At 42.7% G+C, this 17714-nt stretch overlaps 1 protein-coding gene across 5 annotated transcripts in view; it reads left to right on the top strand.

Moving 5' to 3' along the window:
* The window catches only part of UBR5 (ubiquitin protein ligase E3 component n-recognin 5), a 156442-nt gene that overhangs the window by 130343 nt on the left and 8385 nt on the right, over positions 1–17714 (top strand). For all 5 annotated transcript variants that reach the window (XM_067537338.1, XM_067537335.1, XM_067537337.1 and 2 more), the window contains 8 exons: positions 469–580; positions 1108–1252; positions 1560–1690; positions 2352–2412; positions 2831–3006; positions 6224–6308; positions 7846–8001; positions 8464–8577. In XM_067537338.1, the coding sequence (XP_067393439.1) occupies positions 469–580; positions 1108–1252; positions 1560–1690; positions 2352–2412; positions 2831–3006; positions 6224–6308; positions 7846–8001; positions 8464–8577 (980 nt within the window). The remainder of the gene's footprint in view (positions 1–468; positions 581–1107; positions 1253–1559; positions 1691–2351; positions 2413–2830; positions 3007–6223; positions 6309–7845; positions 8002–8463; positions 8578–17714) is intronic.

The raw sequence follows: 17714 nt of genomic DNA, 5'->3' as shown, positions 1-17714 counted from the left end.
AAGCAGAAACATCTCACTGCTTTGTGTACAAAGTCTGAATAAAGTATCACTTCTTCTCTTCTTCCATCCGCACAAGCACTGTCTCTGCCTAACCCCAATATTTCTAAGTTTTCTTAGAACACATATAATAGTGATTAACATGTCATCAAGAAGCCACCATTTGAAACAGCTTGATCACCTAATCTGAGATATAGAAAACACATCCTTAGTATTTGAAAGCTTACACCTGGCAGAAGATTTCAGAAGTTGTAAGATAAACTAGATGGTAACACCAAGGTCCCTTTTTTAAGTTGGGCTGAACTTCAAACCAATGATTGAGTTGAAGTTTTGAATCTCATTGTTACCTGCTAAGCCATCCAAGTCCACTAAAATTATGCTCTTTTCCTGCACAAGCAATGCAATAAAGAGTTTGAAGTACAGATGTATTATATAAGTATGAAAAGTTTAAAACATTTTTTTCCTCTTCAGGTCTGATGCAGAGATTGCGAAATAGAGGGGAGAGAGATCGGGAGAGGGAACGAGAAAGGGAAATGAGAAGGAGTAGTGGCTTACGAGCTGGTTCTCGGAGAGACAGGGATAGGTACGTGATTTATCTGTAATTATGTCCTGCTTGTGAATATTTTATGAAATAAATCAAACTCTCCTTTCTTCAAACTGAGAGGATACTATGCGTCTCTCTTTCAAGATAGGAGAGCATTTACTTTGAATAATTTCCAAATTCTTTTTTTGAGATTTGGTATAGAAATACATGCTCTAATGATATGCCTATTTCAGTGTCACGAGACTGTTCAACTACAGTTGTTGCAGTAGCAACACTTGCTGTGTAGCCAAGACAAGAAATGCTGTAGAAACAACATCATTGTTACTTGGTGGGTTGTCTACCTGTTTCCCCCAAAAGATTGACAGAATTCAACTCTGTTCCTTTCCCAAACCTTTATATTCAGCTAACTAAATGGAATGCTACAATTGCACAAACTGACTCTTACTATTTATCTGTACATAAATGATATTATCCAAGAGCTTCATATGTTTCCTTTGCAACTAACATAATCTTATCAAGTTTCACAAAATATAAACCAAGTGGGATGCAAACTGTCATTTTTAAAGGGATTTTAGAAGACAACTTTCCATTGACACAAGACCCTTTAGACCAGCATCAGAAGGAAATCCTAGTGATGATCCTGATCCTCTTCCTGCACATCGACAGGCCCTTGGAGAAAGGCTTTACCCTCGTGTACAAGCAATGCAACCAGTAAGACCAATCTGTGCAGTACATTTAAGTCTGTTGTTGTTGCTAAGGGTATCTTTCATTCAAGATTTCTTTTTTTATCCTTCGCTTGTGAAATGTATGATTTATTAAAATAGTTGAATTCTATAAGGGTATTTTTGTATCTCTTTTGTGACTTTCTGTTTGTATTTCTACAACTTGTCATTTGATTTACTGAATTAGTTTTTAATCTTGGATGTATTAAGATATGAAGACTTCCATACAATTATATTTGAGAGTGAATGCATTGAAGGAATGATGGTACAGTAAGATCTTGAACTCTTATTTCCAGGCATTTGCAAGTAAAATCACAGGTATGCTACTGGAGTTGTCCCCTGCTCAACTGCTTCTATTGCTAGCAAGCGAAGATTCCCTTAGAGCAAGAGTTGATGAGGCTATGGAACTCATTATTGCACATGGAAGGTAAAAGATTAAATAAGAATTCAGATAAAAGAGGAAGGCTGGTCTTGTGGTTACAACAGCTATCTGGGACCCAGCAGGTCTGGGTTCAGTTCCCTGCTCTAGCACACATGTTCTCTTTGCCTTGGGCAAGTCACTTAATCTCCATACTCTAAGTCTCTGGAAAATAAGAAAGTTCTTTCTTTTCTCCACACTGTCTGACATGTATATTTAGATTGTAAACTCTGAGGCAAGGGCTACTTCTTACATTGTGTATGAACAATGGGGCCATTATCTTGGATAAGCCTCTAGGTTCCACTGTAATATAAATAATAATATGATATTCTTGTTTGTGTTTTGCTTTAAAACCAAATTGGCAAGAAAACTGGACTTTGCGCAATTTTGTTTTCAGAACTTAGTTAAAATGGCTTAGTGTTCCTCCTATCCAGCTGCAGAGATTGGTTGAGGAAACTCAACTGTATAAGTGCATAATAAAGAATTGGCAGTCTTGTTCCTTTCAAATTTTTCTTTACTAAATTATGTTTTCAGAATCATATCTGTGTTTTTATTATTTTGACCTGTCATTTAAAACATATAACTTTCCTAGTTCCGTTCAGAATGTGACTATTAATTGATAGTGGTAAATTAAATCTTAGCTTGCCTCTTCTCCCTTTGCCTCCCCCAGGGAAAATGGAGCTGACAGTATTCTGGATCTTGGGTTGCTAGACTCCTCAGATAAGGTACAGGTAAGAGTTCTGTTCTGTATCGGGTTCACATGTGAACTGAAAAATATTTAAGATCCAGTTATATTGACTTGCCATAAAAAGATGCATGAGTTTAAAATAAATGTCATGTAATAACCTCTAGATGACCTACCATTTTGCGTGAATTATCTTCTCGTCACATAAAATGAGGTTTTTTTTTACTGATTCTTTGCTGAAAGGATCTGCTTCTTTAATTACTTTATTTTGAAAATAAAGTAACTGCTTAATTATTTAAAAATTCAACATTACCAAATATTCCCAGTCTTTTGAACTAGAGAGACTTAAAAATCTTGGGTCCAGTAGTGAACAGGTTTCAGTAGTCGGCGAGTAACAAAAATTAGGATAAATGTTTGATTTTTAACTGGGATGCTAAAATATCTTCTTAATCTTTTTATACTAGGAAAATAGAAAGCGACATGGCTCCAGTCGCAGTGTGGTGGACATGGAATTAGATGATACAGATGATGGGGATGATAATGCACCACTGTTCTACCAACCTGGGAAACGTGGTTTTTATACACCAAGACCTGGCAAAAATACAGAGGCAAGGTTGAATTGTTTCAGAAACATTGGCAGGTACAATATTGAGCTAGTTTGCTAGACTTACGTTCTCTTAGCATTGCATATATTTTGATAGTTTGTATTTCTCCAAAGATAAAAGCTGCAATAGTTTCTTGTTCTTGAGTTTATACTCCTAGCATGAAATCATGTGGGGGACCTTGAACAACTCAGTCTATTAAAATCTTGACAAGCTTGTTAAAATTTGCACTAGTGCCCCTGTGTGCATGCGTGAGAGAGAGAATTTTATTAGCATCAGATTTATTGCATCATTGGCATGTCAAGTCTCATGACACCCTGGTCTCTGAGGAGGTAAACTTTCTGTCAAAGGCAACTGTTTTGCTGATTTCGTAAGCTAAAACTTGTATCTTTGTGCTTTTTGTTTTCCCTGCCCCTTTTTTATTTTCAAGTATGTCAAAGAAGCAGGAGCCTAAAGTGCCACATTGTCTAACTTGGACATGCACAACCAGCAGTGTAGACAGTAACTGTCTTGGCTTTAATATCTGTGTCCAGATGTCACTATGGGCTCTTAAGTTCAAAAGTATGAGTCCCTGAAATCATTCCTGGTTTTCCCCCACAGTTTTCATAGTATAATACAAAGTCTGCCCAGAACATCTTAAAGGCAAATGCTCCTCAAATAGTTGAACATCCTTGCTGGACATCATAACTGTCAGTATTGTCCATGTTGACAAAGATCTTGCAGAATAGGCTGTCAAGATGTGTTTCCATACTCTCAAAACAACTAGCTAGTTCTAGTACTTTGGTGTAGATGGACTCCAGGACCCTCCTCGTGTTTTTGGGCACTGACTTGAAAAACAAGGCCTTCTCTTCCCAAGAAAACAAGGTGTGTATCAAGTAGAACTCAACTCACTCCAAAGACGTTTCACTTCCTTAGACTTCTCAAGGCAAGTTCTCAAGGGTCCTGTTATACATGTCTTTAGCACCTCCTGTCTTGATGATAGCAGTGCAGTATACATGGGCATGAAGGCATCAGTCCTTGGAGTTTTTCCAATTATGCAGAACTCTGCGGTGTATTCCTCAGCAATGCTGGCTACTGTGAGTCCATCAGACCTTGATTCTGCTCTATTCATTGACTTTCCAAAGACTATTGAGTAAAGTTCAAGGTCTCAGTCCTTCACTTCAAGGAGCTTAGTGGTCTGGGCCCAAAATATGTAAGACGACCACCTAAAGCTACAGGATGAGGACCATGGTCAACAACTCCACGTCCCTGTCACAGTGGAACATTCTACCATAGGCATAATGCTTGTCTGTGCAGGAGACACAACTTTTTCACAGGCTAGTCTCAAACTGTGGAATGAACTCTGTCTCAAACTAAGGACCATCGCAAACCTCACCACATTTCACTCCAATGCTAGGTGCTCTTCTTTGACCTTGTCTTCTTTGACAGAAATGTGTAGTATGTTAAACAAAAAAACTGCACTGCACACACAGTTCTCCCCTGTGGCGTGGATGGGAGGAGGAGACTAAATCACATATGACAGAATTTAGTCATGTTGCCTAATACACTACTAGAAGGTGGTGTTGATGAGGGCAGAAAACCTATAATAGGTAGGGCCCTTTCAAATTCACAGTCCATTTTGGTCAATTTTATGGCCAGAGGGTTTTAAAATTAGTCAATTTCACATTTTCAGATGTTTACATCTGAAATGTTATGGTATTGTAACCATGGGGGTCCTGACCCAAAAGGGGTTTGTGTGGGATTGCAAAGCTGTTGTAGGGGACTCGTGGGATTGCCACCCTCACTTCTGCACTGACTTCAGAGTTTTGCTTCCTGCAGACGGGAGATATCTGGAGATGGGTCTGATCTCCTTCCTGAGAGCAGCCATGCAGGGGAAGAGGAAGTCCCGTACCTCCCCCAGCCTGCCCCTCCCTCACTCCTTCAATAGCTAAATTTCACAGGAGAAGTCTGATTTCATGTCCATGGTGTGTTTTTTACAGCCATGAATTTGGTAAGGCCCTAACTATAGGATAGGATAGAAGTCCTCCAATTACACCATTTCCTACAGTAAAGGTGACCTTTGAGTTCTGAATATATTATGGAGCCTGGTGTTGTCTTACTACCACATGGCTTCAGTTCCACTGAAAACGTATGTGACAGAAGTTTGATTCTGACATTTGTCATTGGATGACACTGTTCCTTTGTGGCATCATGTGCTTCAGAACAAGGCTTGTGCCCATCATCTGTTCTGTTGAATAACTGTTTTTGAACCTCATTGGCGCTAATGGGCTCTGTATATCAGAATCTTTGTGCTTCAGTGCACCTGTCTGTGAAGTAGGTGATCATGAAAAGAACATGCGGGATTGCTTTGCTGAGGCTTTTGTTCAGAATGAATTTGTGGAAATCCATAGGCGTATGCCTGGAGAAGAATGACACCCTTAAAATCTACTCACTTCTTGATTGTTTTCACACCAGCACAGCAGATTTTCCTGATTCCAGAGGACATGTCTAAATGTTTGTCTGACTGCGTTTTTTATTGTAACAACTTGCAGGACCCAGAGCTTTAAGATTCATTCAGTCATTGATATTTACTTATATGGCCAAACTCATAATTTTCCATACAGATTTATAGGACAGCTATATAGAGTTCTCTTCATATCTTTATGAAGTTTGATAGGCCTGAAGGCAGGCCTCAAAATTCAATTTACTGTCTCTAACAATTTCTGCCTATATTGTCCTGTCCTTGGTGGGTTTTTTTTTTTTTTAATTTTTGGGAACTGCCTTATTTTATCTTTTTCTTTTTCTTTTTTTTTTCCCCCCTCCCCTCAATAAAATGTTTGGCTTTTTTTCTTTTAATGACAGTATTTTTATAATCTCGCATTGTTTCTTTTTTGATATTTTCTTTCATAGAAATATCTATGGAGTTTTTTAGTCTCCAGGAGTGGAATTCTGTTGCAGCAGGTATTTTTAAGGAAGTGATCCTTCTTTACCCCTGACTGTTCTTTGAGGAAAACTAGCTGATTTTTTTTTTAAACCAAGCTTCCCAGAAAAATTTTGCCCATTGGATGAAATACTGCATGCATCATTTCAGAAACAGTGATTTCTTTTTGGGGATGTTGGCATTGCGAAGTTTTAAATAAGAAGTTTTATAACCTGAATTTCAGAGTTCATTATTTTATGTTTTCTTGTTGAAATATTCAGGAAACTCTCTTGAATCCCACTTTTTTTTGACAATTTCCTTTTGTGATTTTCTAACAGCACTCTTTCTGTTCTCAGAATTCTAGGGCTGTGCTTGCTGCAGAATGAACTATGTCCCATCACGTTAAACAGACATGTTATCAAAGTTCTTCTGGGCAGAAAAGTAAGTTGATTACAGAAATCTGAATTGCCTTTAAGTACTACATAAGATTTAGTTTTTAAAATCAAATAATTTTTTTTACAAAGTATATGTTTTGATGTTAACACTGTGCTTGTTTGACAATACTACATTTAATTAAAACAGTTGATTTTTTTTGGTTGTCTTACAGTTAAACTGAGTTTGTCCAGTGAATGCTAAGGAATTGACTGAGAAGGAGGGTTTCCAATAATATAATATGCTATCATTTTTTAAAAAAGGACAGGGTTGTGATCTTCCTTCTTTTTTCTGCTCCTGAAATTGAAAAACCTGTCTATAGTATTAGTTTTCTCTTGCACTTTCTATGTTACAATTTACAAAAAGATATTTTGTTTAACAATTGAGAGAATTCTTTAATCAGATTTTAAATTCTGCTTCAGGTGTAGACATAAAATTTAAATGCAGTCCAGCAATTGCCCATGTATCCACTGTTTAGGTCAAGACCACACTTTAATCATCTTTTGTCAATATGCCTCTAAATGCAGTGTCTGATGCAACAAACTGAACAAAGGTTTCCATTATCCCTGGCCTTCTTTTGTTTTGTTTTTTTAAAAAAAGGCCATCCGAGCCAGTCATTGTCCATGATAGATGTGATTTTAACAAATGGGGCTGGGGAATGGTGACAAAGGAGCCAAGAGATTATGGACACACAAGAACCACTCTCCAAAATAGAAGGTCTTGCTCCCTGCTCTATCATCTGGAAAAGCCTTGTAGGGCTCCCTCATAAGTCATGACAACAGCAGAGGAGTGGGCAACATGAGAGCACCTGTGCTGACATGGGAAAATGAGAAGCACCAAAATTCCCTGTACCTGGGTTAGAGGGCACCACAGAGTACTGCCTTAGATGGAAAGACAGATGGTAAAGGAACCAGTAGCTTCCCTTCCTGCCCGATAATTGACAGAGGGAGCAAAGGCCCCCAGAGTGTGGCAAAAAAGGCAGGGATCTGCTCAAAAAATCTGCTTGTTGAGGGTGAGAAAGGCGACTATTGGGCACAAATAACCTTCTCTCCACCTAAAGGAATTTACAGATGCTGGGAAGGCTCTTCCTTTTTGCGAAGATGCAGGTGAACTTCCTTCCAGAGTTTTAGGGAGAGTGGGGATGAGGAAAGGAGTGGTGACATGTGACCTCACTTTCAGATCCTGCTGAAAAATCCACCAAGGTCTGTTCTCACCCAAGCTGATTTATGGAAGGGGTACATTCCAAGAGTTCAGTTGCCTAAATCTATAGTCATTCTTAGTATGGGCAAATGCTTTACAAACTTCTCTGTGCTTTGCCAGTGTACTTCGTTCTGGTGTTATGTTCCTGCACCTCTAAAAATCAGGATGAGAATGGAAATTATTTAACTTATTTTTTTTGTCATTCTTTGTCATTTGAGTGAATGCCTCACTACATGGCTATTTAGGTGTCTTATGCTAGTGTACATATCATGTCAGTTATAGATCTCATTATGTTGAATATATTTATAAAAACTATGCTACATTTCAAACATCTGCCTTATTTTAGGTGAACTGGCATGACTTTGCTTTTTTTGATCCGGTTATGTATGAGAGCTTGCGGCAACTTATCCTTGCCTCCCAGAGCACTGATGCTGATGCTGTTTTTGCAGCAATGGATTTAGCATTTGCAATAGACCTGTGCAAGGAGGAGGGTGGCGGGCAGGTAGGTACAAGCTGAACTTGACTTAACAGTTTAATGTTTCTTGTTCATAGCCTGTCAAACCCCCGACTGTAGATTTAGGGTGAGATTTTTCTAAACTGCATAAGTGTCAGGAGCACAAGACCCATTGGAAGTCTGTGGGATTTGTCCTAAATCACTTACGTATGTTTGAATATCCCACCTCTAATATTTATGGGCTGTATATAATCTAAATGACAAATCAGCAGTACAGAGATTATCAGTCTCGTCATGTAGACTGGTTTTAAAATATAAAACTTCTGTTCATGGTAATAGTCCGAACCAGTAACCCATTGAAAACTTGTTTGAGGAGTTAAAAAGCTATATAATGCTACAATATATTTACTGTATACAGTAATAGAAATAAAACAAGAGTATCAACTGTTGCTTTTTTCTCCTTTTAAATATTACTTTTAAATTCTCTCCTCTTTTGCTACTTCATCATAGGTTGAACTTATCTCCAATGGAGTAAATATACCAGTCACCCCTCAGAATGTTTATGAATATGTCCGGAAATATGCAGAACACAGAATGTTAGTGGTAGCAGAACAACCTCTACATGTAAGTGCTTTATAGTGTTTTGGAATGATGCTGTCAATTTCTGCATATACAGGGTTCCATTTCAAGTTGTCCGATTTCTGAAGGGTATTAATCTTGATTTCTTGTAACACAGCTTCTAATTTAATTATGTGGAGACCCTGATTACCCTAAAAGTTTATTTGAATAGATAGGAGGATATAAGTTCAAAGGAAGAATTAAAGTTAGCTCAATGACTAGTTAAACTTCAGCATTTACATATAGATTTAAAAAGAAGATGCCTATATTGAGGGTATGTCTACACTACAGACTAAAGTTGATTTACTTTAAATCGACTTTCACCCACCGAATTTTAGAAGTCGCAGGAGTGTGATCACACCATGCTCCTTGTGCTGGGTTCTTGCGTCCCCACTCGCCGCACTTGGGTCAACATTCAAAGCAGTGCACCATGGGTAGCTATCCCATAGTGCAACTAGCCACAGAGGCTTTTGGGAAGCTTGTCATCCTCCCATGATGCGACGTGCTCCCTCCCCCTCCCTTCTTGTCCCAAACAAACTGCAAATGCTTTTTTGCGCCGTTTTTCTATGCCACGCATATGCCATTGCCAGAGAGACATGGAGCCCACTCAGCTCTGCACTATCATTGTGAGCATCACAAATACCTCATGGTTTATCCTGCAGTATTTTCAAAGGCGAGAGAGGAGCTGCAGCACAGAAAATAGCGATGTTACTGAGGCCACCTGCTGCAAGCCATAGAGCAGAACAATTTCCATTTGCTGCAGGCTGTCATGCATCATCTTCAGTCCGTGGAGCACCAGTTCTGGTCCCGGGAAACAAGCACGGATTGGTGGGATCATATCGTTATGAAGGTGTGGGATGATGAGCAGTGATGTAGAACTTTTGTATGCGAAAGGCCACTTTCTTTGAACTTTGCGCGGAGTGGTCCCCAGCCCTGAAGCATGTGAATACTTGCTTGAGACCAGCTCTGACAGTGGAGAAGCGAGTGGCCATCACTCTGTGGAAGCTGGCAATCCCAGACTGCTACTGGTCAGTTGGGAATCAATTTGGAGTTGGTAAATCCACCGTTGGAGCTGCTGTGATGCGAGTGTGCAGGGCCATCAGTAGGTTTCTGCTAAGAAGGGTAGTGACTTTGTGAGACGTGCAGGACATAGTGGACGAGTTTGCTGCAATGGGGTTCCCAAACTGTAGGGGGGCAATAGATGACACGCATATCCCTATCCTAGCACCTGACCACCTTGCCACAGAGTACATAAACTGGAAGAGATATTTCTCAATGGTGTTGTAGGCCCTTGTGGATCATGGGACGTTTCATCAACATCAATGTGAGGTGGTCTGGAAAGGTTCATGACGCGCATCTTTAGGAATTCGGTTCTGTTTAATAAGATGCAGGTGGGTACTTTCTTCCCTGACGAAAAAATAAACATTGGGGATGTGGAAATGCCAATAGTGATCTTGGGGGATCCTGCCTACCCCTTGCTCCCTTGGCTAATGAAGCCCTACACCGGGCACCTGGACAGTGAGAAGGAGCATTTCAATAACAGTCTCAGCAAGTGCAGAATGGTGGTGGAATGTGCATTTGGCCATTTAAAAGCCAGATGGAGATGTCTGTTTACTAGGCTTGACATCAGTGAAAAGAACATCCCATCAGTTATATCTGCATGCTGTGTGCTCCATAATTTGTGTGAAACGAAGGGGAGGGGGAGTTCCCCCAGGGTTGGGCCATGGAGGTTGATAGGCTGGCTGCAAATTTTGATCAGTCAGATTCCAGCACTACGCTCAGAGCCAACCGTGGTGTGCTTCAGCTTCAGGAATCATTGAAAAACAGGTTTTCCAATGAACTGCAGTAATGTATGCCTATGCTGTGCCTTTATTTCCCATCTCTCACTCTCACTGCAGTGGCCCCCTCCCCTTCTCTCCTCACCCAAGCTATGACTGAATAAAGACAGATGTTTTTAATGCTACAAAGTTTTATTTGTGACCCGTTTCAGTGGGGGAAAAGGAGGATAACTTAACATTATAAAGTGTTCCTGTGCAAGCAACTGTGGTTGCATGCAGTTCTTAAAGGCACCGTCATGTCCTTCTGCTTGCCTTCACTGGTGTGGAGTGCAGCACATACTGCACCCTGCTCAGTCTCTTCCTAGACTGCTGGGGTGGGGGCTGATGATAAAGCGGAAGGCAGTGAGGTGTTTTGGAGGGACTGCAGAGGGAGTCTGTCCTGCTGCTGCTCTTCCTGGTCTACCAGACACCTCCGCATGTCGGATTGATCCCTCATAATATGCAAGATCTCCTGTTGCATATCACACTCTTGCTCCTATGCAGATCTTCTGTGTTCCATGACCATGTCTAGTTTTTCAAACAAGGACATCCTCTAGGCTCTGAGCTCTGTGTCAGCAATCACGGAGGTGTTCATTAGTTCTCTGAACATGTCATCCCACATCTTTTTTTCTGCTTCCTAATCTGGGGACATCTTTCAGTTGAGTTCGGCAAGGGGGACCAAAGGCCGACTACTGTAAAATAAGCAAAGCACAAAGTTGCCATTGTTAGCTGACCCAAAGTAGTAAAGGAAATGTTACAATGTAAAAAGTACTCCTCCTCTTGGTCACAAGACTAAACCAGACCCGCATTCCATTCTCTACATCTCGGAAAGGTTGGACTGGCGTTACAGACATGGTAAGCAAGGGGCCCCTACATCTGTTATAGAGAGGCTTCATTAGCACTAAAATCCACAATCTACACTTGAGCAAGGAGAGGGAACACCGTACTCCCCCGTAACATGCCAAAGACCGGTTTGGGCGGAGGTGGACAGAACAGATTAGAGGACACTGTGGGTGAATTGTAGTAGCAGAAACCATAGCACCACCAGGGTCCCAACCCATAGTGCCCATTGCAGTAGGACTAGGAATAGTCTTGAGGAGGTGCCCAGAGACCCCATCCATGGCAGAAGAATAAAACGGAGTGACTGTATTGGTTGGGTACTTTAAACTTGCACCATCTTCCCTAGGTGACCGTGTGTGATATCAGTCTCCTGAGGGTAACGCAGGCAGAAAGGAAAGATTTGCTGCAAGCATCGGGGTACAGGCCTGGCCCTTATGCTGCTATGCTGTGTTCTGCTATGATGCTTGCTCATTTAATAGCAGAGTGGCGAGGAAAAGTATCCTCCTGGGGTGGAAGAAATAATACTGCCATTGCCAGAAACGTTCTGCAAAGGTTAACAGATTATCTTCATGAAAGTTTCCTTGAGAGATCCACAGAGGATTCTCAGAGCATACCTCTGCACATAAATAGTCTGTTCCGGAAGTAGCCCTCCACTGAAGTTTGCCACCACACAGTAAGACCCTCCCTCAACAACACAAACTCCTTTTAAGAAGCTAGACTGGGGCATAACCGCAAAACAAAGATTTGCCGCACACGCTCACCAGATATGCCTTTCCCTGCATCTCGATCAGTCTTGATGTCTTGTATGTGACTGGACTGCTCTGGGGTAACGAACAGGTCCTGGCTCTCATGGAGAATGGATACCCTGCTCTCCTCATCCTCCTCATCCACAGAGTCCTCCTCATTCGTCCTGGACTGGTCTTCTGTGGAAGTATCGATGCTGGTGATGGCACAGTAGTGGGGGTCACCACCAAGAATTGCATGCAGCTCCTCGTAAAAGCAGCATGTTTTGGGCGAGGAGCCAGAACAGCTGTTAGCTTCCGTAGTTTTCTGATAAACCTGCCTCAGCTCTTTGATCTTAACATGGCACTGCTGCGTGTCCCTGTTGTGCCCCTTCTCCAACATGCCGCAAGATACCTTCTCATATGTATCTAAATTTCTTTTGATGGCTCGGAGCTGAGCTGAACAGTCTCTTCGCCCCACAGACCGAAGAGATCCAAGACCTCTGGTCAACTCCAAGCTGGAGCGCGTTTGGGCCATGCAGTCACCATGAGCAGTTCAGCTACAAAGTTCTCTCCACGCTGTCTAAACTGGAAATGGAAATTCAAAATTTCCCGGGGCTTGAGGGGAGGAGCTATTTCCTGTTTACATGGCCACGTCACAGCAGAGCATGAATGTCCAGAGTGGTCACAATGGGGCATTATGGGATACCTCCCGGAGGCCAATGGCGTCATTTACGTTGCACTCTTCCTACGCTGACACAAATTTGACCCATGGAATTCTAATTCAGCGCTACGCAGAAGTGGTTTTATTAGGTCAACTTTTACTGAGCTTTAAATCGACAGAACTTGCGTGCCAGTGGAGTCACATACTTTAGGGGGTCAATGTAAACGGCATTACATTGACCTCCATTGCCGGTGTAGATGAGGTCTGAGTTTACATAATATGTATACTGGGGAACTGTAGTGCATTTTATTTTTTTATCTTCAGAAACATAAATAGATTCTGTAAAGTCTTCTATTTTTCTATATTTCTTTGTATGCTTAAATGTATTTAACCTCTTAGCTCAGAGATTTAACATGCCAAACTCTCTAGAATGACAGCATAAAGTCCCTGGAGTTTGACATCCTAATCCCACTCTGCAAAAGATCATGTGGTTATGATATCTAGAAATTTTGTTCTTACCATTCTTAATATTTTAACAAGAAACATGACCAGAATATGTCAAAAATTATATTAAAAGAAAACTTGGTTCTCATCTTCGAGTAGTGTCCCTATGGGTGCTCCACTCCAGGTGTTAGTGCGTCCTCATGTCCTTGATTGGAGATTTTGTCAGCAGTGCCCATTCAGGTCATGCATGTGCCATTCCCGACTCATGGCACCATTGGCACCCTTTTCGGCACATGCAACCCGGAACCCGCAGCTTGTTTCAGAAACCTTCAATAATCTGTTTTTCCCCCATAAAGCTAGTCAGTTTACCCTTAGTTTAGATTAGTTTTACCTCAATCCTTCCCTGTTTAAAAAAAAAGAAAAGAAAAAAAGAAAGACATTCCCTCAGACGTACTCCGTAGTTAATAGAAATATCATGCCGGTTCTCCCAGCTTCAAACGATGTGCTTCATGCAGGGACGCTATGCCTGCTTCTAATGGGCACTCGGAGTGCATCAGATGCCTAGGCGAAGGGCATATTGCCCAGAAATACGTCCATACAAGAAGATGAAATCCAGAGCCAGGCAACATCCCTTCACAAGAAAAGACCAGAAAAAGACACTCTACTCCACCAATGACAGAACATGCCAAGAGAAGAAGATAACCAGGAACAGACAAAGGATCTGGTACCAAAGAGGCTTTAGGTTCCTCCAGTACACTGACCACCACAGCAATGAAAGACTCTCACTCCTCCAGTAAAGAGCCAAGAGATAAATCAAAACAACCCCATTCCAAGACAGCACCAACAAAACCAATGATTCCCAACCTTTTTTGCTCAAGGGCCACAGATATCATTTTTACAACCCTGAAGGGCCACCAGTCTCTGCCAGCAGGTCCCCTCCTCACCCCCACTGCAGCCAGATGGAAGGAATTCGGCGAGAAGGCTGCCTCTACGCTGATCTCCCGTCTCCCCGGCTACAGCAGAGAAACCATACGTTTCCTGTAGCCCCGTGTGCTCCACCTGGATCCCTAGGCAGTGGCTCCCTTCTGCAGCCAGGGGGATGGAAGATCAGTGCTCCCTTCCCTATGGTTCCAGCAGGGACCTCAGCACCTAGGGACCCAGGCAGAGCACTTTGCTCTCGGCTGGAGCTGGGGGAGGAGAGCACTGATCTCCCCTCCCTCGGGCTCCAGAAGGGACCCCAGCGTCTATGGACCTAGTTAGAGTGCTTTACCATGCTCCCTGCTACAGCCAGGGGGAGGGGAGCACTGATCTCCCATCCCCTCGGCTGCAGCAAGGAGCCTGCACTGGTCTTTTAGCCCCACGGAAATGTGCTCCGCCTGGGTCCTTAGGCAGCGGATCCCTTCTGCAGCTAGCAGGAGGGGAGCCGTGGGCCACTTTGAAAGCCCCCATGGGCCACAGGTTGGGAACCACTGGTCAAAAGTAACAATCTGCGAAGTGGCGGTAACCGCCACAATATCGGCACTGACAGACTGTGGCGTCAAGAGGCGGCACAGCACTGGCACACACCAAGCTGGGCACCAATTATGTCGACAACACCAATAGTAGCTGAGGCACTGATGGTCTCAAGGACATTAACGGTGCCGATGGCGCCAACAACTGTATCCACACTGAAAAATTGTACAGATCAGACCTCAGCATCAACACTAACGAGGGAGTCAACTATGCCAGCCACGCAAAAACACACTGAAAAGTGCCAGCACCATGAGAAGGAGGAAGAATTATACGGGACTGACACCTCCCCAATACAATTCAGTCAAGATGAGGCCATTTCTCCTATCTCCTTCTCCAGTGATGAGGAGTATGAAGGTGAACAGGTTACCTTTTTTCCCCCAACAATCCTCACGGAGGGGGCATCCAACTGAACACCATCCACAGTCCAGATGTCCAACATATCCATGGTTTGGACCCCCACGGTTTGGTCCACCAGCCCCATACCGTATGCATTGGCCTGGATGGGACACCTGGTCTACTTATTCTGCATCGCACAGTAGACCATCAACTTTCCATAAATACAAGGAAAGATCACTTGATAGACCTACTCCAACAGCACCTGAACCAACGGGTCTAGCTGAACGAGATGAGAGTGCAGAACAAGAAACAGTTCCACCAGCACACAACTCTTCCCCCATCGAGGCCATAGTTCTTCCCCCTCCAATGACTATGGGTGATTTTAAGCAGTTCCAGGAACAGTTTAAGAGGGTGGCTGACAGCTTGGAGATTCCACTCCAGGAAGTGGCAGTGTCACAACATAAATGACTAAAAATTTTGCAGACCCCAGCTTCTTCCAAAATCTCCCTTCCAATGGACAGTACCCTTATGGAGCCAGCAAATAACATCTGTCAAACGCTCGCCACCATTCCCCCTACTTGTGAAAGAGTTGACAAAAAATGTTATGTCCCTGCTAAAGACATCAAGTTCCTCTTCACTCACCCAGCTCCTCATTAGTCATAGAAGCTGCTAACCAGAGGAACAAACAGCAACATCACAGATCAACCACATGACAAAGACGATAGACTGGATCTATTTGGCAGAAAAATCTACAAATCAGCAACCCTACAATTAAGAGTAGCAAACTGTGCTGCATTATGACCATGGTGATTACTCAAAGATGTCCGAATTTATTGAATTTATCCCCGAGGAAAGAAAACAACAATTACAGTCAATGATAAAAAGTGTTGCAGGCTTCCCTTGACATCGCTGACATCATGGCTGAAACTGTTGCTACTGCCATCGTCATGCACAAGGCATCATGGCTTCCCTCCGCAACCCTCCCCAAACAACTATAGTCAATTATCAAGGATCTCCCTTTGACAATGTGAAGCTATTTGCACATAAAACTGATAAAGTCATGCATACCATGAAGGATTCTTGGGCTATGCTCCACACCCTTGGAATTTACCATACCTGCAACAACAAGAACCACCTTTAGGTATCAGCTGTATAATTCCAGACACCAACATTACTTGCACAACAGACGGTATGAGCAGCCATGCTCCTGACAAAGGCCCCAGCGATGCCAACAGACAAACCAGCAGCCATCAACGTCCCACCCTGCTCCTCCAAAACCACAGTTTTGAGGACTTGGTCCAGGGTCTGCACGACCACCCCAGCCTTCCACAGCCAGAGTCAACAACACCCACCATCACGTTCAAACATCAATTATGCCCCTTTTACCAACACTGGGTGAACATAACAGACAAATGGGTACTAGAAATAATCTGACGAGGATATACTATCCCCTTTACCTCCATACCTATTACCCAAACCCTTTCCCCATCCCTATTTAGGAACCCATCTCACAAACACCTGTCACAACAGGAGGTCGAACATTTACTCCAAATAGGTGCAATAGCGCATGTCCCCTCCCAGCACAGGGGCAGAGAGTTCTATTCCCATTACTTCCTCACCCAAAAGAAGACCGGAGGTTGGAGACCCATCTTGGACTTAAGAAAACTGAACAAATTTATAAGAGTACAAAAATTCAGGATGGTTACCCTTGCTACCATATTACCGGCGCTGGAATTGGAAGGTCAAGGGGGAATAGTTTGCAGCCCTTGACCTTCAGGACACACATTTCCACATTTGTATTCACCCACCCCACAGAAGATTCCTAAGATTCACACTACGCAACAACTACTACCAATACACGTTGCTACCCTTTGGCCTTGCACAGCCATGAGGGTCTTCTCCAAAATACTTGTCATCGTAGCAGCCTACCTTCGCAGACTAGGGATCACCATATTTCCCTACCTGGACAATTGCCTGATAAGGGCACGCATCCACATGGAGGCTGTCCAAGCAATTCAAACAACAAGAACGCTATTTCATACGGTAGGGTGGATGATAAATGACCATAAATCCACCCTACTGCCTGTGCAACAACTAGAGTTTATAGGCGTGCACCTGGATTCTCTCAATGCCAGGGCATTCCTCCCAAAAAACAGATTTGACACCATCATGAATGTGGAATCTATAATGGAAAAAATCCCAATCTTGAGCATATGCACATGTCTCCAAATGCTGGGTAATTTGGCAGCCACCACCTTTGTAGTGCAACATACATGATTACACATACGAGCCCTCCAAAACGGTGGTAATGCCGAAAAAGATCAAACAATCATTAAAATGGTGGACATAGCCCAACAACTTTCAAACAGGAACTGGTACATATGCCACAACATTCACACTTCAGTGGCCTACTTACGCAGTATTCAGAACACCACCACAGACAAGCTCAGCGGACAATTCGGCAACAATCACGTGTGGGAATTGCACAACAAAGTCCTGAAAAACATTTTTCAACAATGGGGTTATCCCACTATCAACCGATTTGCAACAATAATGAACTGCAAATGCCGTTATTTCTGCTCAAGAGCAGGATTGGGCAACGGTTCGATGGGAGATGCATTCCTTATCAACTAGAATACAGGTCTCCTTTATGCATTCCCACCCATCCCCATGATATCCAAAACCATACACAAAATACACGAAGACAAAGCAAAGATAATAATGTTATAGCATCAGCATAGCCCAGACAAAAATGGTTTACTTACCTCACACAAATGTCGGTCCACACACCAACCTCTCCCCCACAGT

The sequence above is a fragment of the Emydura macquarii genome, unplaced genomic scaffold, assembly GCF_026122565.2.
Source record: "Emydura macquarii macquarii isolate MOO-44397 ecotype Brisbane River unplaced genomic scaffold, CSIRO-AGI_Emac_v2 contig_383, whole genome shotgun sequence".
NCBI lineage: Eukaryota > Metazoa > Chordata > Testudines > Chelidae > Emydura > Emydura macquarii.
This window is presented reverse-complemented; position numbering and strand designations above follow the sequence as displayed.